At 52.8% G+C, this 25,359-nt stretch overlaps 9 protein-coding genes across 9 annotated transcripts; 5 read left to right on the forward strand and 4 right to left on the reverse strand.

Moving 5' to 3' along the window:
* Positions 1-2,171: 2,171 nt before the first annotated feature.
* Positions 2,172-3,214, reverse strand: AYO20_04631 (hypothetical protein; the record flags this gene model as incomplete). Its single annotated transcript, XM_022642927.1, has 2 exons — positions 2,172-3,034; positions 3,091-3,214. The coding sequence occupies 2 exons, from the start codon at positions 3,212-3,214 to the stop codon at positions 2,172-2,174; spliced, it is 987 nt and encodes a 328-aa protein (XP_022500982.1).
* Positions 3,215-4,011: 797 nt separating this feature from the next.
* On the forward strand, positions 4,012-5,145 carry AYO20_04632 (hypothetical protein; the record flags this gene model as incomplete). The annotated part of the gene is made up of 2 exons (XM_022642928.1): positions 4,012-4,295; positions 4,359-5,145. The coding sequence occupies 2 exons, from the start codon at positions 4,012-4,014 to the stop codon at positions 5,143-5,145; spliced, it is 1,071 nt and encodes a 356-aa protein (XP_022500983.1).
* Positions 5,146-6,062: 917 nt separating this feature from the next.
* AYO20_04633 (hypothetical protein) lies at positions 6,063-6,533 on the reverse strand (the record flags this gene model as incomplete). The annotated part of the gene is made up of 2 exons (XM_022642929.1): positions 6,063-6,409; positions 6,482-6,533. The coding sequence occupies 2 exons, from the start codon at positions 6,531-6,533 to the stop codon at positions 6,063-6,065; spliced, it is 399 nt and encodes a 132-aa protein (XP_022500984.1).
* A 473-nt stretch (positions 6,534-7,006) lies between these two features.
* On the forward strand, positions 7,007-7,598 carry AYO20_04634 (hypothetical protein; the record flags this gene model as incomplete). The annotated part of the gene is made up of 3 exons (XM_022642930.1): positions 7,007-7,055; positions 7,123-7,366; positions 7,433-7,598. The coding sequence occupies 3 exons, from the start codon at positions 7,007-7,009 to the stop codon at positions 7,596-7,598; spliced, it is 459 nt and encodes a 152-aa protein (XP_022500985.1).
* Positions 7,599-8,446: 848 nt separating this feature from the next.
* Positions 8,447-9,704, forward strand: AYO20_04635 (hypothetical protein; the record flags this gene model as incomplete). The annotated part of the gene is made up of 5 exons (XM_022642931.1): positions 8,447-8,491; positions 8,550-8,660; positions 8,721-8,841; positions 8,894-9,501; positions 9,567-9,704. 5 exons carry the CDS (start codon positions 8,447-8,449, stop codon positions 9,702-9,704), a joined length of 1,023 nt encoding a protein of 340 aa, XP_022500986.1.
* Positions 9,705-10,206: 502 nt separating this feature from the next.
* AYO20_04636 (hypothetical protein) lies at positions 10,207-11,208 on the reverse strand (the record flags this gene model as incomplete). Its single annotated transcript, XM_022642932.1, has 2 exons — positions 10,207-10,434; positions 10,612-11,208. The coding sequence occupies 2 exons, from the start codon at positions 11,206-11,208 to the stop codon at positions 10,207-10,209; spliced, it is 825 nt and encodes a 274-aa protein (XP_022500987.1).
* A 708-nt stretch (positions 11,209-11,916) lies between these two features.
* AYO20_04637 (hypothetical protein) lies at positions 11,917-17,598 on the reverse strand (the record flags this gene model as incomplete). Its single annotated transcript, XM_022642933.1, has 1 exon — positions 11,917-17,598. One exon carries the CDS (start codon positions 17,596-17,598, stop codon positions 11,917-11,919), a length of 5,682 nt encoding a protein of 1,893 aa, XP_022500988.1.
* A 1,441-nt stretch (positions 17,599-19,039) lies between these two features.
* AYO20_04638 (hypothetical protein) lies at positions 19,040-22,935 on the forward strand (the record flags this gene model as incomplete). The annotated part of the gene is made up of 2 exons (XM_022642934.1): positions 19,040-22,736; positions 22,799-22,935. 2 exons carry the CDS (start codon positions 19,040-19,042, stop codon positions 22,933-22,935), a joined length of 3,834 nt encoding a protein of 1,277 aa, XP_022500989.1.
* A 102-nt stretch (positions 22,936-23,037) lies between these two features.
* Positions 23,038-23,952, forward strand: AYO20_04639 (hypothetical protein; the record flags this gene model as incomplete). The annotated part of the gene is made up of 1 exon (XM_022642935.1): positions 23,038-23,952. One exon carries the CDS (start codon positions 23,038-23,040, stop codon positions 23,950-23,952), a length of 915 nt encoding a protein of 304 aa, XP_022500990.1.
* Between the last annotated feature and the right edge of the window lie 1,407 nt (positions 23,953-25,359).

Consider the following 25,359-nt stretch of genomic DNA (forward strand, 5'->3'; position numbering starts at 1 on the left):
CATGTCAGAGAGAGACAGAGAGGAGTGGTGGCATCAACCCTTCAACGCCAGGCAGGTGGAATCCCCCAAGACCGACAGAGTTGCGCAGTCCACGCTAGATCCCGTTACGGCACGTACCTGGGTCTCCGTCATGCATGTACGCATGTATGTAACCTTGCGGTGGTGTCCCTGGCTTGGTGGTTTAGCGCGAGTTCTCACGAAATGCCTCCCCCTCTTCTTCGGCCTAGTCTTCCCCTTCAAAAGAGCATTGTGCATTCTGATGTCCCCGGGGACGGGATATGACCGCCATGCGCTCCCCTGGGTCATCTTCCCCAAATGCCCAGAGAAGAGACCATGGAACAACACCCACCTAATACTGCGTCAAAACTAGCGCTAGCGGGGGTCTAGCACTCTAAAACGGATGAAACGACAGATTGCATAATTCTGGCCATCAAGGAGGTGGCAACGAAGCGGCACACAAGAAAGCTAAAGACCACGAGGTACGAAGCATGAGACATGAGACGTGATGAGGCTGACCGATTGCAAACCCCCCCCCCCCCCCCCCCCCAAAAGATTGCACGTCACTGGCATGCCAGAGAGGCGTCTATGGCCTGAGAGATCAGGCGATGACGAGCGGCATGGACCCAACTGAAACTGTGATTGGTAAGGGAACGAGGAACGAGGAACGAACATAAGAACTCCGTCGCAAAATAGATTCGAGAAACCGCGCAGGTGGTATTCCCTAGCACGAGTACCATTCCCCATCACGGGATCCCGAAAGGTAAGAACGGGAAGACACTCCCCTCCACCTCCTCGTTCGATCGGAGTGGAGAATGACATCCTAGACGTGGGATGGTACCAGTTCGTTACGGATTCTTTGTCGGTTCGGGCGGTTTGCTCAGAGTTACGAGGCTCCACCAACGTCCCGCTTTTCTCCCAGCCATCTCAGCCATGAGCCATTTGGGACTAGCGCTGGAAACGGAGACAGCCGCTAGAACCGCACTAGGAGCACGCTAGAAATAGTTTCTGGAAGGTCGGTAGAAGGTGCCATTGGCGCTAGCAAAGTCAAGTCCGACCGCCACCGACCAGGGTCAATCAGCCAATCGCAATGCTGCATCGAAGCAGGCGTTCAGCTGGACTGTCACGAGAGAGCGCCAGGTCAATAGACACCCACGTCGAGTCCACGCTACAAAACCTCCCTCCCTCTTTGGGTCATGTATTGGCCCGCTGCCGCCCTTCACAGGCCGAGTTCCGTGTAGTGACTGGTAGCTGCAGGATCCAACGACGAGTAAGCTTTCCAACTTTTCCACACAAGACGTCGACTTCATCATGGCCACCAAAGGCTGAAGGGCTGGAGGTTTCTTTTTCTTGACTCCTGCTAACCTTGACACACTCACAGAATTTGTGACGTGATGAATTGACGCAGGAACACGCATGGGATTCGTCTCCCACCCGCATTTCCGCAATCGACGCCGGACCGCTGCAGACCGAGCCCGCCACACACTTGCCCCGTTCCGCCCAAGGTTACGTTCGGCAATCTTGTCCTTGTCTCCAGCACATCTCCTTTCTCGTCTCGGGGAATGGACGTTGAACTGGAAAGGGTAAGCGTATGGACCAGGTTGTCTGCTCCAATGCAATGCAAGGTACTAGGCTGGGGCAATGCACAGTACACTTAGTCTTGCAAATCCAGTGGGGAGACCGTCCATCCAAGAGTGGAAAGTTGGAAATCTTGCCTCGCTGACCTGCTGACAATTCTCATGATTGGTGGCCTTGATCAATGTTGCGTTTCGTGTTCGCCCCTTTTGAGGTTCCTTCTGACTTGGCGATTTCCAGGGAAACCCGACGATCGACGCTGACACTGGCGATAGTGGATTCCATCCCGCTCCAGAGGGCGCTGGCCCCAACTCCCACTGCTCGATTGAGGATGGTTCGACCCATACAGACCTTGCGACGGACTCAACCGTTGCCTCGAGACAGTAACGGAGTTACAAGACTGCCGTGGAGAGATTTTTGCCATGAGAGCAATATAGAAAACCGCTGCCTCCTATTTCCCCAAGCCCATGACCGCCGCTAAAACAAACCCGCACGAAGAGCGTGGGATGCTGTCGGAGCCAATTTTATGCAGGAAAGCCTGGTGTCCCATGAGATAAGTCGAAGTCCACTTTCAAATGATCTGACCGCTTATTTCTCCCTTACAAGGGTCTTTGCCCTTTCTGCGCCACTCCCGTAGCCATATTTGCAGGAGGTTGCTCTTCCACCTCTCCAAATATTCTCGGCAAAGCCCACCGAGCATTCTCATATACGAGGAAGGTGACACATGTGCTAGGGACAACACGCAAGAGGTTGGGGAAGAGGCCTTTGTAATAGCCAACGAGACCTTCGTTCCGCCAGATTTGTTTGATCAAGGCAATGACACCCGGTCTCTTCACAAGTGCGGTTGCATTCGGGTCGTAGGTCTGCAGCCGAGCCCGCACCAATTGATGGGGATATGTCACAGTCCCAGCAAAGATTTTCGAGAACGAGGAGGCCATGATGGTGTCCCGGTTCGAAAGTGGCTCGTCTCTCTTGGACGCCCTACGCCACGCCTTAAGCTTCTCATATGCCACGAAATACAGTGAACTGTGGCTGACCCCAACCAGCGTGGGTGTCAGACCATGAAAGAACCCTCGGACTCCTTCTGTTTTGTATATTGCTCGCAGTCCGTACACCAGGCCCGGGTATGCACCCACCTGAGAGGCGGAGGTGGAAAGCATCCGCGTCTTGACCACCCAAATTGGATTCGTCAGTATCGCAGCCAGAATACCAGACGCAGACGAGGCCGCTAGGTAATCGACAGCTGTGAGTTGTTGACCACGAGAATAGCCTCGGAGGTTTCGAATGACGTCTTGAGCCTCGCGATACCACAAAAAGTACAATCCCCAGCCAGCTGAATTGCCCACAAGATTGGGACTGAGTCCCCGGTAGAGTGCTGCGAGCCGACTGGGACCTTCATTCCGCAACAGGTCTCGTAGAACGGCTCGAGAGGAATTGAGGAGAGGGTGGGCAGAGGTATCAACTAGTGAAAAAGATGTTCAGATTGGTCTCTTCGCGTTCTGGGGCTTCTAAACCCACCTTGCAGTCTGGTTTTGATGATATCTAGAGGGTGAACGATCACGGTGGATATCAGGCCGGCAGACAAGCCTGCAATGGTCTCAATCGAAGCTGGCGAGAGACCATGGCTCTGCTGGGACGTCATGAGCCAAGGATTCGAGGGATCACTTCAGGGTTCGGAGGAGTAAGGACTCGGGAGGGGACTGTGGGTGGTTGCACCAAGCTCGAACATGTTGTTCACGGAAGAGGAGTTGACGCATCCGACGGACGAGGAGCTACGCCTGCATAGCTTTGTTTGTAGCAATAGGTTGTACGTTGGCTGCCTGCCTTTCTACCTCGAAATATCTGTATGTGTTCATAACTGTATCACAAATTTACTGCGTAGATGACGCAGGGACGTGACTGATGGAGAATGGGGAGATGTCGCAAGTAGGAATGTTAGCCGATGTCCATGTGCAGTCACATATCACGTGACTAAGCTGACATTACGGTGAAGCAGACCACTTCTCGGATGTTGTTCAGTTTCTCCTCCACTTGATGCTTGAATGCTCCAATGCCAGCGTTTATCACCTCCACAGCTGCGCAAGCTACACGAGAAAAAAGGGTCTGACTTTGTCACCGCCAATCCCCGAACCAATTGTCAGGCCATTCTGAGCCAAATCGCTCTCCACCTTTTCAAACAAATAATTTCAACCTTGCCGTTGTCGGCCCTTCGGATCGTTGAGATGCCATTTCACGCCACTCCTTGTATCCCTTATGTAGCGAACTCTTGACGACCTAGATACTTTCTCCTCGAACCTAGATACCATCCGAGCCTCAACACATTCCCTTCAAACTCGTCATCCGCCTCGTTGGTAAACGGCACCAACTCCTCGGCCGAGTTGCAGACCAGACCTGGTGTTGAATAGCCGACGCGACGGGCTTTGTCTCGCACCCCTCACCATGGACATCGTTCTGGAAATCGTTGACACTCTCCTCCTCGATCGTGTCTATGCCACACTATTACCTGCCAGTCCATCGTCTTACCTTCAACAGAAGTTCAACAATGCCACAACTTCTACGTTCTCGAGTTTGCGGGAAAGCGCGACCGCTGCACCTCAATATACATACATCTATGAACCCGCTTCGCGCTTTGTCAGTTTGGACCCGACGGAGTGGACATACAGAAGCTCATGGCCTCGCGACAACATCTTCAGACAAGGGATTAGCCTGTTCTTCATAGTTTGGTGAGTCCAGGATGGCAGCATTACAGGCGACACATGTCTTTCTACTAACACCTACTGTTCTAGGTTTTTTGGGCTCGTCCTCTACTTTCTCTGCGCCTCGCTTTCGTACTTCTTTGTCTTTGACAAAGCGACCTTTAAACATCCCAAATACTTGAAGAATCAGGTCCGCATGGAGATCGCCCAAGCCAATCGCGCCATGCCGCTCATGTCCCTGTTAACCGCAGCCTGCATGCTTGCTGAAGTGCGAGGCTACTCTAAACTCTACGATCTTCCTAGCGATGCTCCTTTTGGATGGTACAACGTCCTCCAGTTTCCCTTCTTCGTCCTCTTCACCGATTTCGGCATCTACTGGATTCATCGAGGGCTGCACCATCCGCTGGTCTACAAAACTCTCCACAAGCCGCACCACAAATGGATTGTCCCAACGCCTTACGCTTCGCACGCTTTCCATCCTCTCGATGGCTTCGCCCAATCCATCCCGTACCACGTTTACCCTTTTCTGTTCCCGTTGCAAAAATTCGCCTACATCGCCCTCTTCGTCTTCATCAACATTTGGACCATCTTCATCCATGACGGCGAATACTACTCCAATTCTCCCTTGATCAACGGCGCTGCGTGCCATACCATGCATCATCTTACGTTCAAGGTCAATTTCGGGCAGTTTACCACGCTGTGGGATCGACTGGGGGGTAGCTATCGGAAGCCAGATGAAGAGTTGTTTAGACAGGAGACCAAGATGGGGAAGCAGCAGTGGGAAAAGCAGAGTCGAGAGATGGAAAATATCGTAAAAGAAGTTGAGGGGAGCGATGACCGGAGTTATTTGGCCGATGATGTTAAAAAGATTCAGTGAGCGTCAATGCGTTGTCCGGCCAGACGGACTGGTTTGAGGGATTTGGCGTGCAGCTCAGCTAACAGTTTACCTCTGGATACCGTGCGGTGGCGGATGTTATGGGCCATGGATTCAATTCAAATATTGCATCCTATATTGACCTAGATGGGCGTCCGCAAAAGCAAGCAAACGGCAGTTAATATTAGTCATCAATGGACAAACTCTCCTCGCTCTGTATTATAATACATAGACTTTACCCCTGTGGGGACGCTGAACTATGAGAAAATACAAAACACCTGGACCCATACCGTAGATGGATGCACTTTTGGAAGAGTGTCTCGCTATATGAAAAGAGGCCGCTCGTGAGCGAAAGTGATGTTAACATGACAATGGTCTAGAGGTTGAGCAATGTGGGTGCTTCTCGCATTATTTTATACATATACAAGTATACAGACATAAGTCTGTAAAGACTAGCACAGCGCAGAATAGATTATAATCTACCTATCCACTACCTCGTACTTGCGAGTGTCTCTGGTCAGGGATAGGGGACTAAAGTCGTAGTTCGCCCAGTCTAGAGATTCTATCACGGGGGAAGGGATTTGCAGATTGCGGCCACGAGACCGCTTTCGAGTCATACCAATGCCGATTCAATTAGTGCTGCATCTCATGGTTCTGTTCCGATAGCAAGAGACACAAGGAGGGAAGACAGTACGTGTACCATGTAAAAGGGCTCACACTGGAAGGTGATCTCGGATATGGAGCATGGGTCATATGCATCTGAAAGCAAGAGCCCCATGCACGATTTGAATGAAAAAACTTGATTGTCCAGAGGTACTTCCTTCACAAATTCAGCGCGTGCCTCACTCGTACTCATTACAACCTTCCTATTCGAACGCCAACCAGGACCCAAGCACAACGCACAGCCTTCCCCCACGGCACTATGAGAAGGACACGAACTTTGGATCTTTCGGGATGCCGTCCTCTCCGATGCCGTTTTTCTTGAACCGCTGTTCCATGTACACCCTCCTGGCTTCGTCGAAGTTGATGCCCCGGATCTTCATCAGCCTCTGGATCTCTCGCTTCGCCCTCTGGTCCAGTCCGCCCCGGCTGTCGCCTTCCATGATGTTGGAGCTGAGGTCGAAGTCCGCGGAGGTGAACCCGGATTCGACATCGCCCATGAACGTGGTCGGGACCCGGCTGTACGTGTAGGGGTTTAGTCGGGAGAGCAGGTCTTGCACAGGGATCGGCAGGTACGGTGTCCAGCGATTGCGCGTGAAGTATAGAACTGGAGCGGCATAGGATTAGTAAAGATTCCATCAGACTTGTAGGCTTCGCGACGTGGAGTAGGCCAACGTACTTGTTGAGAGAGCGATGGAGAAGAAGAGAATCGAGTACAGGATGTAGGCCATGATCGCGCCACTCCTCTCTTTTCAGATATCGCCTGATGTCGCGCGGGGTTTCTGTACGGTTTGACTTGGGATCACAAGACGAGTGCGAGGCTTCGGGTTGCAATGATCACAGCCTGGTGCCCATCATGAGGCTTTGCGCGAAGTCGCTCCTTGCGTCAAGAGCCGTCCGAACCTGGACAGTTGTGACAATCAAGACGAGGAGGCATTTGGTGATGGGGCTTGGGTCTTGGGTCTTGGGCCTCGTTGTCGTCAGCCTGCCGCGGCAGGGGTCGGACGAGCTCGGAAGTCGCATCGCAGCCGAACGCTCCGCCGTATCACTGGGTGCCAAGCCGGAGAATACCAACAGCCAATGATGTTTCTGCGCACAGAAAGGCCATTGCCATTAGATACAAATCAACCCAAAAAGTTCGAGCCCCCGTCCATGCTGTTTGCGAAAGCTCGACAATCCATTACCAGTTTTACCGCCGTCAACAATGTCTGAACGTCCAAACGTCTCCGGCGACCTCATCTGGGAGGTTGTCCGTAAGTCTACACCAGCGAGATCAATTCTCTAGTCCCAGGGTTATACTAATACGAACAAAACCCGCAGGAAACAACAATGCGTTCCTGGTCAAGAGGAAGTCTGGTGGTGGTGTTCAGTTCTCCCGAGACCCCTTCAACGTCGTCAACAAGCACTCGAGAAAACACGCCGGCTTCGTGAACGACAAGGCCGTTTCGATCCAACCCAATGAGAAGGGAGGTGTCACGTTGGTGACCAAGAAGTCCGGATCGTCCAACAAGCCTGCATCACTCTACAACACCCATGCCTTTGGCAAGACCACCTCGAACAGAAAGTGAGTCTTGGGCGGGCGCAAATGGCATGGCCACAAAGCAAGCATGGTAGCTAACCTACCCTACAGGATCTACAAGAGCGTGGCAGATGCAGTCGGCAAGCGATCATACCGTGGCGACTTGAACAGAGACGCTGTTTCCCGTGCCAGTGCCATCAAAAACTCGCAGCGACCGAAGAAGGACACTCCGGAGAAGAAGCCCCGTGGGGTCAAAGCGAGAAAGACCGACGCATAAAGCGTTTTTGCAGAAGGTGGTTGACAAAATTTTTGCTGAGCGTTTCGATACTGGAAGCACAGGCTTGTGCCATCCCCCGTGTGTTGAGGGCCGGATCCGATGGACCTGGATCGATGATCACCATCCGAGACATTTCTTCGGGGGTGTGTCATTTGAGAATCGGTGGGGGAGATCTTTGTGTGTTCTGGTAATGCAGAACGGGGTTATTCCTCCAAACAAATGACAAGCTGGAACTGGGATTACATCTGCATCCGAGGGGGTTCAAGGGATTAACATCATTGATGACAAGGGCATTATTGCAGCACAGTGGTACCTCCGTAGCACCCAATGAATGACTTGTGCCCTGGCCCAAGCCAGAACAAGACGGTCGCAGCCTGATCCGAGCAATTTTCGTAGAGTACGGAAAGCAGCCTTGCCTGTCTAGTAGTTTGGTCAAAACCACCGTCCAGGATGGCGAAAAAAGGGCCCAACGTCCCCCAAAGGACGCGAAATGTCGGAGCTGCGGATTGACGCGGGGCAACTGCAAGCCAGTCTTTTGTCGCCGCTTGAAACCAATATCTGGTCTTGGCGAGGTCGCAAGAGGCTTCCCCTCGCTATTCTGTCCCGCGTCACTGCCCTTCTTGCCCGGCTTCCTCAAACGAAAGTCTGACCGCCCCAACTATTTCTTAAAAACCCTCTCAGTCTTCTTTGCAAGCACCAGTTCTGAGAAACCCCCAAGTACCTCGAACCTATCCCTCTCATTAATTGTCAAAGTCTCTTCAGGTGAGTACGAAGCATCAGTCTGAAGAACAAGGTGGAATCCTAAACTGTCGTCACAGTTCAATCCTTTCCCCCACCAAACTCTCAACATGGTCAAAGCTGTCGTTCTCGGTGCCTCTGGCGGCATTGGTCAGGTATGTATTTCTCTTCATTTGGCTACAGTAAATTGAGTCGAGTCTAATTTGTTGGCAGCCATTGTCTCTTCTCTGCAAGATTTCTCCGGTCATTGACGAACTCGCACTCTTCGATGTCGTCAACACCCCCGGTGTCGCAGCCGATCTGTCACACATTTCCTCTGTCGCTGTACGTCTGCTGAAATCCTCCTGACCCATACTCACAACACCACGAGTCTAACATACACAGACCATTGGAGGCTATGTTGCGGCCCCAGGTGACTTCAAGGGAGAGAAACCAGAGACAGAAGAAGCAAAAAAGACGGCTTTGACTGGTGCAGATATTGTCATCATACCCGCCGGTGTCCCTCGTATGTACTCTGTTGACCTTGAATATTTGCTGGGGCTGACAGTGGTTCTCAGGCAAGCCTGGCATGACTCGAGACGACTTGTTCAAGATCAACGCAGGAATTGTCAAAGGCCTTATTGAAGCGTGCGCCAAATACTGCCCCAAGGCATACATCTGTGTCATCTCAAACCCTGTCAACTCCACCGTCCCCATCGCCGCTGAGGTTCTCAAGGCAGCTGGTGTCTTTGATCCCCGGAAACTGTTCGGTGTTACGACCCTCGATGTCGTCCGTGCTCAGACCTTTGTGGGAGAGATCATTGGCGAGAAAGACCCAAGAAAGTTGACCATCCCTGTCGTTGGAGGTCACTCTGGCAACACCATTGTGCCGCTGTTCAGCCAAGCCAAGCCTCCCGTCAACATCCCATCAGACAAGCTGGATGCTTTGGTGCACCGTGTCCAATTCGGTGGTGACGAGGTTGTCAAGGCCAAGGATGGTGCTGGTTCCGCAACACTCTCCATGGCATACGCCGGTTTCAGATTCGCCGAGGCCCTTATCAAGGCATCCAAGGGTGAAAAGGGTATCATTGAGCCAACATTCGTCTATCTCCCCGGTGTCCCTGGTGGTGATGCTATTGCCAAGGCAACTGGCTGTGAATTTTTCTCCGTTCCTGTAGAACTCGGGGTAAGTCTCTTTTCCCAGCAATTGCAATTCCTCTTCTCCTCGCTCTGTGCTAACGCTTGTAATAGCCCCACGGTGCAGAGAAAGCCATCGACATCCTGGGAAGCGCCAACGACTATGAGAAGAAGCACCTTGAAGAGGCGATCAAGGGGCTCAAGACCAACATCGAGACGGGTATCAGTTTCGTGAAGAACCCACCCAAGTAGGCCTCGTCCTTGTGTTTTTTTGTAACATTTCCTGACCGGTTTTGCAGGTAGGATGTGAGCGACTTCTAATCCCCCAGAACGAGCCTGCCTGCCACGCAATTGTGCACTTGTGCACTCGTTCGGTTGCTGGACATTGTTGCAAGCGCAAAAAGTGAACCGGCCACGGAGACTGACATGGAGCTATTGGAGCAGGTTGTGAAAAGCATGGCATGACATGAAATAAAGACCTCCCTTCGTCAATGCAAAGACGGTCATCATCGCCATAGCATAGCTTTTTAGGCTGTGTATGTTTCCTTTTGCAGCGTGGAGATCGCGTAGACAAAAATCATTTGTCCTACTCTTCACGCTTTGTACAGCCACTTCTCTTGTGTTTGCAGATTGTGAATCCGTCTGTCATTTCTGGCACCAATATTGGGCGACTCTTTGCAGGGCTGCTCATGTCCTACGCAGGCTGAGAATCCCTTGTCAATTCTTGTCGACGTATACCATGCTCTTTTTCCGCTCATGGCCTTATTTGAGGCTGCACCGTCGTAATCTGGAACACTGCACCAGGCAATTCTATCGTCTCAGCCTGGACGGTGGCTTTGATCCCCAAACTACTCAGGACACCACGGATAATGCCGCAGGGGAAAAAGAGGTGGGTTTTGGCTCGTTGCAAGGCTTCGGCGTGGTTCGCCATGGACATGCGTGTAAGAGGACGGAATTTGTTGTCTGTAAGGACAAAGACACCCTGTGTGAACATTGTCAGCGTACGCAGTTTCCATGTGGACTTTTTTGGACCCAAATCTTGGTGGCGTTGGCTATATCGACAGCTCAACGACGGACGACCCAGAACCTCGTAGATTGTGCTGCCGGTCGCCTAGACTCTCTTGATAATGGAAAAGGGGGGGAGAAGGGCCAAACGTACCCGATGATTCGTCTTCAAGTTGTCGACCTGCTTCCTCCACACCACGCCCCAGATGTCCTTGCAGAGGAACTTGATCACGTCGAGGTGGTGGTCGTTGACGTTTCCCACGTTAGCCCCGTTCAGCCCGGCCTGGTTGAAGCGCGGCCGGTCGCGCGAGATGCGTTCACTGAGACCCTCCCCGACACGGAAGCCCAGGCGCTCGAGGCGCACGTAGATGGAATCGGCGAAGATGGTGGTCGCGGGGAGGCCGTCCGCGGCGAGCAGCGCGGTGTTTGAGGGCTGCGAGGACGCAGGGACCGCGTTGGCGCCCGTGACCGTGATACTGGGCGTCGAGGTCGACGAAACCGTGTTGGACGTTGTCGTCGTCGTGCCACCGCTGATGGTATTGCCCGGGGCCGCCGGCGGGCCCTTTGACGTCCGTTTCGTGGTCGTTGAGCTCGCGGGGGAGGGTGTGGGACGGTCGAGAGACGCCTCGTAGGCCCGCGCCATGCGCTCGGCCAGCGGGACCAGTTCGATCAGCAGGAGGTCGAAGCAGGACATGTTGACGAGCCGCGAGTCAGCGTCGAAGGGCGCATCGCCGGGAGGAGGTGCCGCCATCGCTCTCTGTAAGCTCAAGGGTGCGTCACTTGGTTTTTTTTTTCCTTTCCCCCAAGTATTCAATCCCGCGGAGGAGGGCTTGTTGGTATTATCGGCGCAATATGGAGGTCGGGGGAATGTGTGGTTCGATGGGCTCTCATAGCTCGGGGGCGTCGGGTCTACTGGCGAGTATTAACAGGACATACAGATTACCGAGAAGGCAGTATGGGTGTTTTTCGTCGTCAAGCCTTGCATCGTGCCTGTGGGAAGGTGAATGAACAAACAGGTCCAAAGTTCGCCAGGAACATCAGATTGTCCGTGTCCATTGATTTGACGATATCACGTGATGTCCAGGTTGCAAGGCTGAGATATAGGAGCCACACAATCAGGTCCACCCGGTACTTCGTATGTCCAACCATTATCGGCACATCTCAGACACTCGTGTTATATCCGGAAACGAATCACACTCCATCGCAGACCTATATGTCTGACCCAAGCCACAATATTAATTTACAAGTAGTATATCCCCGGTACCATCGCCGAGTCTCTGATTCCACATCGCCAGCGATGGGGATGCAGTCATAACCACATCCGCCTCCATTCTCAAACGCACATGTACACATCAACACCCCACATAATTATTGTACAATCAGTGATAGCATATCGCTTTCTGATGGTGCAGAGTAAATTGAGCCTGGAATCTTTGAATGATGTCCCTCCTGCAGAAATCTATTGCGCCATGACGTCCACATATCTTCCCGACTTGGGTCCCTTCTTACCAGCCTTGGCAGACTTTCGTCCTGTAGCTGGACCGATCAGGTCGTCAATGCTGCTAGCACTGCTCATTGCAGTGGCAGGCCGTGGTGGAGGAGCAAGGCCGGGAGTTGTAGGGTGGCCGATAGGAGGGGTGCTGGCGGCACTGGGAGGACCAGAAACTCCAACCTGTGACAAGGGTCTGGCCAATCCTCCAGCTCCTTCGGCAGGAGTACCAGCGCGACTTCCTGGTGCCGAGGGCGGTCCTATACCGAGACCTGGAATATTCGGATGCGAGGTAGGAGGTGTAGAAGACATAGGTGGTCTCGGAGGCCCTGGGGCGCTCATAGGAGGGGCAGGAGTACCACCCATTCTGGGTGGGGGAGGGGTTCCTGTCTTCTTCGCTGCATCCGGATTGTCAGGATTCACCCATTTCCCAAGTTCCTTGTCGTAATACAGCTTCATCTTCGATTCACCTAGATTGGCTCTGTAGACCTTTTGGTCGGCGCCCTTGGGTGGACCAGCATCCAAGCCTTCGGTCTTCTTTCCTCCCAGCCAGCCACCAAACCACGACGAGGATCTTTTCGATTCTTTCTTTTCTTTTTCTCGAGCAGCGTCTGCTTCCGCAGCGGCACGGAAGGCGGCTTCTGCTGCTGCATCATTTGCACGTTTGCGCGCTGTCTCATCCTCTACTGATGATCCCGGTTCGAAATCCTGCCGTTGCGATACCCGAGGGAAGTCGTCATCGTCATCGTCCATGAACGATTTCTTCTTCGATTTGACCTCGTTGGGTGGTTCCTCTGGTGAGTCGGGCTCCGGAACGTAGGGAACATAGCCCCCGCCGGTAGGTGGCTCGTAGCCAAAAGATTGTGTCGATGCTTCGACCCCCATGGCCAAATCATCATTTCTTTGGGTTACTTCAGGTTGTCCAGCTTGTGGAGGTTCGTAGCCAAGGTAAGCCGCCGGTTCTTCGGGGATCTGTGATGTGACAGCCGGCTCAGGAGTGTATCCATATGATTGTTGGATGACATCTTCAGCAGGCGGAGTTGGCGCATAACTATTGGGACGCATGGGAGCTATGGTCGCAGGTGCTGATTGGGCACTATGATTCGGCATGTACGAAGATCTTGGAGGGCTCTGCGGGAAAGAAGTCGGGGGTGATGCTGTGGCAAACGCTTGATAAGGATTCGCAGCAGGCGGTGCTTGGTCATGCTGGAACATGTTCATTGGCTCGAATTGGTGATTGTGCTGGGAATGGGACGTCGATGGAGGTGACCTTTGAGAGTCTAGAGATGGACGTCCACGCGTAATTTCTGCAGAGGATCGAGCGGATTGCATGCCGGTCGGCGCATATCTGGATCCAGCAACTGTTGTTGGAACTGTAGGAACCGATTGTGGGTAAGATCCATACAGTTCCGACTGAGATGCAGTTCTGCTGATCGAAGGGGTGCCAGCAACGTGCGCAAATGGTCCAGCATCGATTGCCTCTTTTCCCGAACCTTTGGATTCGGCGTCACTATCATCCCCTGCAACAAAACTGCTGAACTTGTTCCACATAGAGCCCCCAACCTTCTCCAAACTGGGTTTCCCAATCCAAGATGACGATCCTTGTATTGGCGTCTGTTTGAGTCGATTCGACAAATCTTCAAGCTCAGACAGGAAGAGCGGATGATAGTATGCTGACATCTTCGTGCTCGATTTGAATGTGGATGCGATGGCGTCACAATAGTATTGTGCCTCTGACCTCAATCCTGATTCCGCCATGATTGCTGCTCGCTGTAACTTGAAAACAGAAAGATGTGGCATAAATGACAGAGATGCCCCTGTTGCTAGAATGCTGGTCGCAAACTCGTAGATTTCGGTGAGCAGGATAGCATCCTGGTCGCGATTAAAGTCGAATGGCTGAGCTTTGTGGTTAGAGCCGAGCAGGACGATAGCAGCATGTTCCTCCTCGAGACCGCCGAAAAGAAGTGGTCTCTGGGTGTTCCTGGAGAAGAGATAGCATATATGCGCGGCTTCGATGCGATTGTAATCCTCGAGTAATCTTCCAAGGACTGCCAGGGCTTGATGATCCCCTTGACATCGATTGTTCAGTACGAGACTCAGAGTTTCTTTCCATCGATTTAGACCATCCAGGGCATTCTTGGCCGGACCACCCGTATCAACTTTACTCACCATTTGGAGCCCAGCACGAGCAGACGGTGGAACGAGTTCGTCTATGCTCTCTTCAGCATTGCCCCCAAAGATTTCGTATAGAGCAGACAGTGATTCAGTGTTCTCGCCGGTAGTCTTTACCTCCTGACGTACGAACTCTCTGACCACTTGGCTCCAAACTGAACGGTCCATCGTCGAGGCTATGATGAGAGCATGGGACCATAGTCGATTGTCCATGGCATGAAACACAGCCGCCTGTCGGTCACCACTGAGCAGTCGCTTTCGTAGATTCTCAACTGCCATCGGGTCCACGGAGTCAGGACGCACATTTGCACCTGGAGGTCTGTAAATGCCAGAGACCTGTTCGCCCTCGCGATATTGGATTGGACTTGACAGGTCCACATTATGGACCTCTGGTGAGAGTAGGAGGTTGATTGCCTGCAGCGCCGTGCCATCAAGCGAACCATCGTGTTCCACAACAGCACGGACGATCTTCCAGAGTAATATCTTTTCATGATGTCGTGTGACCGGATCATCATGAGAGGCAACGTGAACGACATTTGGTGTGTCCACCTCCATAGCATTTATGTAATTTGCCATCCATGATAACACATCTTTCTTCTTCGATTTAGTTCGCAGCGGACCAGGAAATTGATTCCAAAGTTCCGCCGACGGAAGAACATCTTTGAGGTTTTGAATGGACACTCCTCCGGCCGTAGGCTTCATCTGAGGCCGAACAGCACCGGTCGCGTATCTGGGCACGAGCTTTGGAAAGGTGCTCACAACGGTGCCACCAAAGCCAAATCTAAACAACGGAGCACCCTTCCAGCGCTCTAGAGGATCGAATTGTGTGTCATCTTGGGGGCGTACGAATTCTGTTTCCGGAGCCAACCCTCGAGCTCTAACACCGGGCTTGACGGCCTGAACCTGGTCTAGTGGCGCAACAATCCTGCCGAGTGGTGGTTGTCCATACGCAGAAGCTGGACGGTTGATGATGTCGCTCGGATAACTTGGAAACATTCCTTGCGGGCGTTGCTTAGATGGAGACTGAGTTTGTGATCGTCGTGGAGGAGGTAGTCGTTCACTATTGGGCCGTGCGGGTGCAGATGCTTGATGGGAGTCTGGCAAGCCACCACGTTCAGGGGAAGTCACTGGGTATGGCGCCGTGGTAACAGGAGGTGAGAACTGATTTGGAGGTGCAGATGGGGGTGAAGTTTGCATGACTGAAGTTGCTATATGGTCGACAGTTTCATCCACTGAACTTTTGTGGTATGCAAGCGGACTTGAGGTCCGAGGTTGAAAAGGCAGGATGACGGGCCCAGTATGTGGATGTTGTGTTAGGGGTTTATTTGGCAATGCTGTCGTACTTTGAAAGGACGCAGGGGGTGGCGTCGGTTGCGCTGCATACCTCGCCGCAGTTGTATTTGCAGCTTGTGGGGGAGGCGCCGTAGAATATCGAGGGGAGGGCCCGGGCCGAGGGCCTAGAGTAGACGTGACAGGTGCCGGTGAATATCTGGCAGTCGTAGCAGCTGGCACAGGAGGAGGTTGTAGCGGGACATTTGCGTAAGGATCCAATCGTTCGGGTGGTCTCAATTGATACTGTGAATAGGGATCAGACGGTGCAAGGGGAGAAGTCTGCTGTTGAACTGGTGGAGGAGCAGTGGGTGGGCTTTGTGTCGGCATTGGCGGATGGGCGGTCATGCTATGTTGAGGAGTGTGGCGGCCAGTATGTCGTGGCCTTGTCGCTAACGGCAATTCTTCAAAGAAGCCTGAAGAGGAACCAGACGTCGGTGGCTCGGTCTTGCTAGGTGTAAATGCAGACACGCTTCGTGGAGGCATGGCTGGTGACGGTGCTGGGGGTGGCATAACACCAGGCCCTGGCATTGGCGGACCGTTCGGGTGAAAAGGTGATTGCAGAGGCTTTTCTGACAGACTGCTACTCCTCGGTGGAGGTGCAACAGATCTTGTTGTCTGCACAGGCTGCGGAACGTGGGCTCTCTTTCTTGATTTGCTGAGTTCTAGGGGCAGATCGTACGGAGATTTATACCCGTCTTTTGCCTGATCAACAAAGCTCTTGACATTCTGAGACTGCTGTTCCTGCTGGAGCTGGGCTTGGAAAGAACCCATCGGAGCTAATTCAGGGCGCGACAATCCTACATTGTTATGTGTGGTGCGGGCTGTAGGAGACATCTGGAGCATGTCGGAAGTGGAGGGTTGATGAGGCGCGTAGGGGTTGGCCGAGCTCTGCCTTTGAGCTTGGAGGCGTTGTTGAGGTGCTGCACTGGGCACTGGCTCCGTGGTTGCAGGTACACTGGACACTGTTGAGGCGTCCTGTAAAGATGCAATGAAAGAGGACGGCGATCCAGGCTCAGATTCAGGAAGCAGATCGTCCGCATCTTCGACTAAGAACTCCTCATCACCAAGTGCTTCTGCCCACATAGCGTCAACATCTTCGGTTTCTGGGATGACGGGCATCTTATCGTCCGGAGTAGATGTTGTCCCGGCGGCTAACTCGTCAAAGAAAGAGGCTTCGGCTGGTACTGGCATTGGCGGAGACTCTTTTGTATCTTCAGCAGGCATTTCCAGTGCGTTCAGGACCTGAGCGGTGGACTTTCTGCCAAGAGAAGGGCTTTGCGGAGCAGTAGCTGAAGAGCCGTTCATGTTGGAAAAGAAGGCGGATTCTTCGTCATCTTGCGCCTCCTCGAAGGGATTTTGTCGTGATCCTTCGGCCAGCGCCCCGCCATCAGCAGGGCTCGTCCCATCTGCTTGAATAAGCGGTATGCCCTCCTCGAAGCGCAGCGCCTCTTCATCGATTGTTTCCCCTTTGGATGGGATGGTCCACGACTGGGGGTCGCGCGATCCATCATGCTCATCGTTCATCCAAGATAGACTCTGGGGCTCCGTGGCTCCGCTTTCTTTTTGTGCCGTCTGGACAGCTTCTGTAGTGCCATTGATGGTCCCAAAGTCCATTCCATTCTCCGTCACGTCGATATCGGGTCGACCTTTTGTAGTCTCCGGCAGTTCAAACTCGGGGAATGTTGTAGAGCGATGAACTTTGTCAAGAATATGGCTGCTGTCAAGTCGTTGTATTCCCCGAGGGGGATCCAATCTCTCATCATCATCGTCGGACGGCAGTTCATCGCTTCCAAGGCTTCCGCCTGAAGGCTGAGAGGACCAGGTTGCATGCGGTCCCTGCCCGTTCAGCAGTGTGGCGCCCTGTACAGCCGTTATAGGCTTATCTTCAACGCTTGGCTGTGTATTGCTATCTTCCACCGAAGAAGGGAGGTCTCCATCTTGTTGTGAGGAAGGACTTGCGGGGATCACAGTCGTCGACATACTGTCAGATGTTTTCACATCGACGTTTCTGCTCGAAGGTTTGGACGCATTCGATTCGCTGTGGACCTCATCGATGGTGTCTGGTCGCAGGGCTGGGAACCAGTGACCTGATTGCATAGGTTGACTCGACCCTCGAGAGCCTGCTTCATCGTGGATGGCTGCGTCCATTGCGAGTCCGAAAAAATAACGATACTAATCCCAGTCAGCAGAGAGCAGGGGGTTCGGTCGTTATCCTGACACACATGTACAACTAATTAGTAACGCCTTTGATACATGGCGCAAGTGCAACCCTATACACGGGACGAAATAGCTGTTTCGAGCCGTGAAAGGAACTAGGGAGAGTTTGACGGGTGCTGGAGCGACGGGAGAAATTGTGAAGTGAAGGCCAGTTTGTTCCATCGTCGGAATCGCGACGCCTGTCTACCTCTCAACCCACGTGACCTCGCGCCGCCTTAACCCTACGGGAGTTCAGTCGGTCTTGATGCAATACCCTTGTACCCTTGGCTCAAGAGAGTTAGTTCCCAGGAATAGTTCCATGACCCTTCTCACGTCTCAATAGCTTTCTGCTTCTCTCTCTCTATACCGAGTATACGTAGTACACTTTCGTCGGGTGACTTGGTCTTCCCTATCAAATTGAAACAACTATTGAAATGCTTTACGTCCGTAGGATGAACTGCAATATCATCGATCCAAGTTATCTACGTAGACAATCACAATGTACCGAGTCCTGAATTCATTATGACGCCTTTTGCCTTGTTGTTCACTCAGATATTACATCAATTGTCCCATGCCCAACGTCGTCACTAGCTCAGCTTATACCAGGGGTCAGTGCTATCTCTTTCAAACCAACCCCTCCACCCATCCATGACACTATTCTATCCGTCTAGCCTGCGGCACTCGTTGTCATTGTCTGCCTCACTCAACAGGCCCTCCCGTACGCATGGCCCCGGCTTAGCTCCCGACCAGGGACTCCTTCGTCTGTCTTCAGGTTAGTAAGGCGCCATATAGTCCAATCATTCCCTTCACTCGCATTGTCAGTTCCGGCATCGTATTCGTATATTTCAGTGAATGTACCCACTGATACGTAGCTACGACAAGCAAGGAGTTATTGAAAATCAGAACTATAATCTTGTCACGGTAAAGGTCGACAGTGAGAGAGGATCAAATTTCTCTTGTGAACGCAATTCACATGTTGAACTTGGATATGCAGTGGGCGACCAGTAGAATGATTGGCCAAAACGCAATGGAGATGCGGATAGGCAGTTCGCCCACCAGGCTAGAGGCTTAAAAGCAGCGGGCTCTATTTAGGGACCCATAGCCCCTTGGAACCCTGGCCCAGAGCGCGGCTCGGCGCGCCTCTTCCATCACTTGCTCGGGCCAGAATGTCATGTCATATCTTCCTCCGACAAGGCATCCGTATTATTTCTCCTCTTCAACGTTCTTCACCCTTTAGTGACTGATTGTCTTACATTGCTCCCTTAATATCTGAACGGCCCTACGTGTACTATCCGACACACCCAGGGTCTGCGGCCGCCTTGAATATCCCTCAGCCAATCTTCCGAATCCCTCCCGTCACTTGAGATACACCTGAGGATGATCGAGGAAGAGCATGTCTCCTCCCAATCCCACGCTCGCGGCCGGAGACATAGACTCTGCCTCCGATGATGACCTCGATCTCGACGAACTAGACCCTATTGTTGATTCGCCCCGTCGCTCAAGATCCAACGCTCCGTCTGAGACTAGAGCCCGCCGCTCAGTAAACGGTTCCACAAACATCGCGCTACAAAGACTCCAGAGGTACGGCGGCAGCCGCTTATGGCCATCTTCAGGAAAGCGGAGTGTAGGAGACGATGGCACAGAAGATACCGAAGGTCTTTTGGGCAGCTGGCCTGGACACACACGAGGCAATGGTCATGTAAGACTGTGGTCGGAAGACCAAGTCGGCTGGAATGTCAGGCCGGAAAGATACCAAAGAGTTGGTGGACGAGACAATGCCCAGGGCCGGGAGGTACCCTCTCGCCGCTCCAGCATTCGCCAGAGTATGCAAATCTCAGACTTTGTCAGACAAGAACTGGCGGACATGCGTGATAATGAGCAGGAATTCAGCGGGCAGGAATCCCGCGAGGTCAACGTCGGGCAAACTCAGAAGAAACGATTTCCCACGAATGTCGTGTCCAATGCCAAATACACCGCCTGGTCCTTCTTGCCGCGAACATTGTACAACGAATTTTCCTTCTTCCTCAACGTCTACTTCCTCCTTGTCGCCTTGTCTCAAATTATACCCTTCTTGCGAATCGGTTACATGTCTACATACATTGTGCCTTTGGCGGTGGTTCTTACAATTTCGATTGGCAAAGAAGCAATAGACGACATCGTGCGGCGGCGACGAGATGCAGAAGCAAACGCCGAACTATTCACTGTGGTGTCTTTCTCCGATACGGCCCGGGATGGTGTGCTGGAAGTCCAGAAGCGGTCGCGAGATATCAAAGTCGGTGACGTTCTGAAACTTGAGAAGAACCACAGGGTTCCTGCGGATCTGGTCCTCCTTCAGAGTCATCTAACGGAGCTGACGGTCGATGCGGGCTCTGATTCTACAGCTGCTCCTCCAGCTCAGGCTGCAGGGGAAACCTTCATCAGGACGGATCAGCTAGACGGAGAGACTGACTGGAAGCTACGGCTCCCGAGCCCGTTGAGTCAAAATCTCAACCTGAAAGATCTGCAACGACTCAAGGTCACCGCTGGCGCTCCTGATAAGAAAGTCAATGAATTCGTAGGGACTTTGGAGCTTCAACCAAGTCTGGCACCAGCTTACGATCCCCATGTGCTCAAGGATGACCGTGCAGAAGACGGCACAAGCTCAACCGACTTGGAACACACCGCGGTTAACAGGCAGCAATCGGCACCCTTGACTATTGACAATACGGCATGGGCCAACACGGTGTTGGCCTCTAGCACCATAACATATGGCGTGGTCATCTACACGGGTAAACAGACTCGATCTGCTCTCTCGACGTCACCATCGAGGTCAAAAACTGGTCTTTTGGAACTGGAAATCAACAACTTGACCAAAATCCTCTGTATCATGACCCTAACCCTTTCCATCATTCTTGTCGCCCTCGAAGGGTTTGAGCCATCCAACAAGAAGCCATGGTATGTGGCAATTACGATTTATCTGATTCTGTTTTCGACAATCATTCCAATCAGTCTGCGCGTGAATCTTGACATGGCCAAATCGGTGTATGCTTATTTCATTCACCAGGACAAAGGGATTCCAGGCACGGTCGTCCGTACCAGTACTATCCCTGAAGATCTAGGTCGAATAGAGTACCTGCTCTCTGACAAGACTGGGACACTCACCCAGAATGAGATGCAACTTCGGAAGATACATGTTGGTACAGTTGCATATGCAGGAGAGGCAATGGAAGAAGTCGCAGCATATGTTGATCAAGCATTCGCAGCTGATGGGAGCCGAGATGTTCATGTCTCAGAGTTGGGTGCAGCGACGAAGACCCGACGAGAGATCGGCGTCCGTGTCCGCGATCTCGTACTCGCCCTTGCGTTATGCCACAATGTTACGCCTACTGCGGACGAGGTTGACGGAGAAAGAGTAGTGTCCTATCAGGCATCATCTCCTGACGAGATTGCCATTGTCGAGTTCACTGAAAGCGTGGGTCTACGTCTCCTTCAGCGCGACAGGGAGAATATTGTTCTCCAAAGTGTCTCTACAAAGCAGGTGGTCATCCGAGCAGAGATCAAAGACATCTTCCCTTTCACTTCCGACAGCAAGCGCATGGGTATCATCGTACACCTCTCTTCAGAGGTACCCGGACTGTCGCATATAGATGAAATGTGGTTCTTCCAGAAAGGCGCAGATACGGTGATGAGTGCCATTGTGGCAGCAAATGATTGGCTGGACGAGGAAACGGCCAACATGGCGCGTGAAGGGCTTCGGACACTTGTCGTAGGCCGCAAAAAGCTGTCGCCAGAGCAATACAGGAACTTCGCTTCCGAGTATGCGGATGCATCATTGGCATTGCATGATCGAGACGCACGAATGGCTGCAGTTGTCCAGAAGCACCTCGAGCATGATCTCGAGCTTTTGGGCGTGACGGGAGTTGAAGACCGCTTGCAAAAGGATGTCAAGCCCTCTCTCGAACTGCTTCGCAACGCTGGCGTCAAGATATGGATGCTTACGGGTGACAAGATCGAGACAGCGCGGTGCGTGGCAATTTCTGCTCGGTTGGTCGCACGAGGCCAACATATTCATACAATGGCCAAGTTGAAAGCTAAAGCGCAGGGTAAGGACGCGTTGGATGTGTTGCGCAACCAGACTGACACATGTCTGCTCATCGACGGCGAGTCATTGGCTCTCATGCTCAGCCAATTCCGACATGAGTTCATCACAATAGCGGTCCAGTTGCCCGCAGTGATTGCCTGTCGCTGTTCGCCAGCGCAGAAAGCTGACGTTGCGCACTTGATTCGCAAACACACCAAGAAGCGCGTGTGCTGCATTGGGGATGGTGGCAACGACGTCAGCATGATCCAAGCTGCCGATGTCGGCATTGGGATCGTCGGCAAAGAAGGACGACAGGCTTCACTGGCGGCCGATTTCAGCATTGAGCAGTTCTGCTATCTGACCAAGTTGCTGGTGTGGCACGGCCGCAACAGCTACAAACGGTCGGCGAAGTTGGCTCAATTTATCATTCACCGGGGATTGATCATCAGCGTATGTCAGACGATGTACAACATCGCCGGACACTTCGACCCCAAGGGCCTCTTCAAAGATTGGTTGATGGTTGGGTATGCCACTGTTTACACCATGGCCCCTGTCTTCTCTCTTGTGCTCGATCGAGACGTCGACGAGCAAGTCGCCAATCTCTATCCCGAACTATACAAAGAACTCAAGTCAGGAAAGAGCCTGAGCTATCAGACTTTCTTCACCTGGGTGTTAGTGTCGGTCTATCAGGGGATTATTATCCAGGGTCTGTCACAACTTCTCGTCGGGGAAGTTGACGGGCCTCGCATGCTCAGTGTCAGCTTCACCGTCCTGGTTCTGAATGAGCTTATCATGGTTGCTGTATCGGTTACGACCTGGCACCCTATCATGATTGTTTGTATTGTCGGCACTGCGGTACTCTACGGCGCGAGCGTGCCCTTCCTGGGGGACTATTTCGATTTGGCATATGTGGCTAGCTGGAGTTGGGCGTGGAGGGTGGCAGCCGTGGGAGCGATCAGTCTCGTGCCGGTTTGGGGAGGGAAGATCATTAGACGGACGTGGAAACCGCCAAATTATCGCAAGGTACAAGGTATATAGCGCAATTACAAAACAGAGGTCATTTCACGTTATGCATATGATCACAAAGGCTAGAGCATCAAAATATGATATACAAGGCTCGCTCAGACCCTGATGTGGACAAGGCTGGACAGCGTAAGGCTCTCGGCCGAGAACCCAAAAGTGGGGAAGAGGCCGCCTGGTGGTCCCTCACTTCGCCCACCGCCATGTAAAGTATCAAACTGCGACTTCCAACTCTGTAACGAGTAGTTCTGCTCACCACAAGCTGGCACTGGCTGGTCAAACCGAAACCGGTATCCCAATCTCCTCCCATCATGGCGTCCTACCTCTCCTACTTCACCTCCAATTCGTCGACACCACAACCACCATCGCAGGGCGCAGGAACTCCTGGCACAACGTCGACATGGTCGAGCACATTCTCCTCACGGTTTGCGACGCTGCGCAAGGCTTTGACAACCAGAGATTCTGAGGAAGACGATCCTGATCATGAAGATTGTTCACACATCTCAAATGTCCTGCGAGAATACTACACGGAAAAGGGACGACCCTTTCCCGAATGGCTGCCTCCTGATCCCAAAAAGCCCGTTGCTGCACCTCCTCAGCCTCAGGGTTCTTATGGGCAGTATGGTAATACATACGGTTCTCCATACGGAACCCAGCAAACACACTCAAGAGGTCCATCTGGGGGCCGAGGTGGTGGACTTTCTGATCTCTGGGACCCTGCTCCTGCACCGGCGGCCCCTCCTGCTCAGAGTCTCCGGGCTGGCCGACCAACGCCTCACTCATTGCGTTCTAATGACTCTGCGCGCTCGCAGTCGAGCAACAGTGGCGGGATGATGGCTCCGACACAACCCAACCCCAGCGCTCGCCCGCTCCCAAGCCAGAGGGCTGGAAGCTACCAAACGAACCCCGCTCCCAACGCTGGCGCCCTGGGATCTCGTGATCGACTTCGGGCTCGATTGCAGGGCGGGGGCAGTGGACGGAACAGCCCATCTGGTGGTCTGAGCAGTGGGGGAAGCGGTAGTCAGGCATCTTATGGTCCGTCGGGCGGGAATTTGACTCATCATCCCCCGTCTCGCTCCGGGTCGTCTCAGCCCTACATTTCAGCCTCAGAGCCTTGGTCAACGGGCGGAGATGATCCTTATGCATACAACTACAATAGCGGTGGAGGCTCTTCCAACCCGTATCGTGCCCAGGACCAACGCCAACGACCTGGAGGCCCGAGATGAGAAAGCCACAGTCCTAGCAGCTTGGTGCTAGGGTGCACACCTGACGGCTCCAGGTTGGTGCCATTGACATAGCCCGGAGCAAGTTGCCATCCGGGCAGTTGACCGAGGACCGAACTAACGATGTTCACGGGCAAGATGAAAAGTCCCCAAACCCTAGTGCATCCCCATCTCCCAAAGCCTCGCGGATGCCTCAGCACCCGACGCGATCATCGGAGGTTTCATCCACGATCCGTTGACGTGAAGTCAGATCCCCTGCGGGCCGGACCAGCCTCGATTAACACCCTGGTTTTCCATTGGCGATGTCAAGTTCGGCAATCTGATCGACTTGTTTACGAGCTCCCAAAAAGGTGGAGGATTGGGTGGCTGATGTGATTGCCAACGTCTTGATCAGTGGCTAAGGACTACTACAAGTAGAAGAGAGGGGCGAAATATAGGGCTGTAAGGGAGCGGAAAGGGAAGAACCGGCCTGTTTCAGGTGCCCAATCGGGCGACGGACAGCGAGGACAGAGACAAACAAAGGACAGAAGATCTCGTACAAGGACAAGAGAAGACAGAGTAGGGTTTCCTCAGGATCCACTGGTGCTTAGCAGCACAGCCGCAACAACCCAAGGATGGAGAGGCTGAGGCTGGTGAAAGGGACCCCCCGGGCACCCCAAGCACCAACTCGGGCTAGGCTCGGCAAGGTCGGTGTGTTTTGTTACTGAAGGTAGCACTCTTACCTGAAGGTGCTTTGGAGTGCCAAGGGTGCTTACCTAGGTAGGTGTCACGGGTGCTTAGGCGCTTTGATGCTTAGATGCTTAGGTACTTGGGTACTTTCCTTGGTACCTTATAGGTGCTTGGGTACTTAGGTACTTAGGGGCTACTCGCCACCTACATCTCTATCTAGACACCCAATAGCGAGACTCATCCTATCCATGTAGCTGCTGGCCCTTAGTAAGCCTTTTCTTGGAGCTACCTGCGCTACCACGTAATTTACCATGGCACCCGGCGGAATTGGACTTTTGGATCGACACCATCAGGAACAGTAGTCGGTCATGCTTTTCCTTTCTCTGCTTTTTTTTTCTTTTCCTTTTTGGACCCAAGATCGAGATAGAGACAGAAAGAGTCTTTGTCCTTGCCTTCCTCGTATTACATGCCGTTGGTCTTCGTAGTGCCCCCTCTTCCGCCGTCCCGCGCTTAGTGACGTCCGCTCTCTTCCCTCCTCTTCCTGATCTTCTCTAACTCTTTGGAGCTCAACTCGAATAGCCCCCCCGTCTCTTTTTTTTCTCCTACTACTCTCATTTCCTATTCATCATCGTCATCATCATCCAACAAGTGTCGACCCTATTCTCCCTCTAGTTCCATACCGGCCCCATCGGTCCACTCCCCTCCCCTGGCGACCATCCCAACCTTGTTCGTCAATAATGC

Source organism: Fonsecaea nubica, assembly GCF_001646965.1.
Source record: "Fonsecaea nubica strain CBS 269.64 chromosome Unknown Scaff25, whole genome shotgun sequence".
NCBI lineage: Eukaryota > Fungi > Ascomycota > Eurotiomycetes > Chaetothyriales > Herpotrichiellaceae > Fonsecaea > Fonsecaea nubica.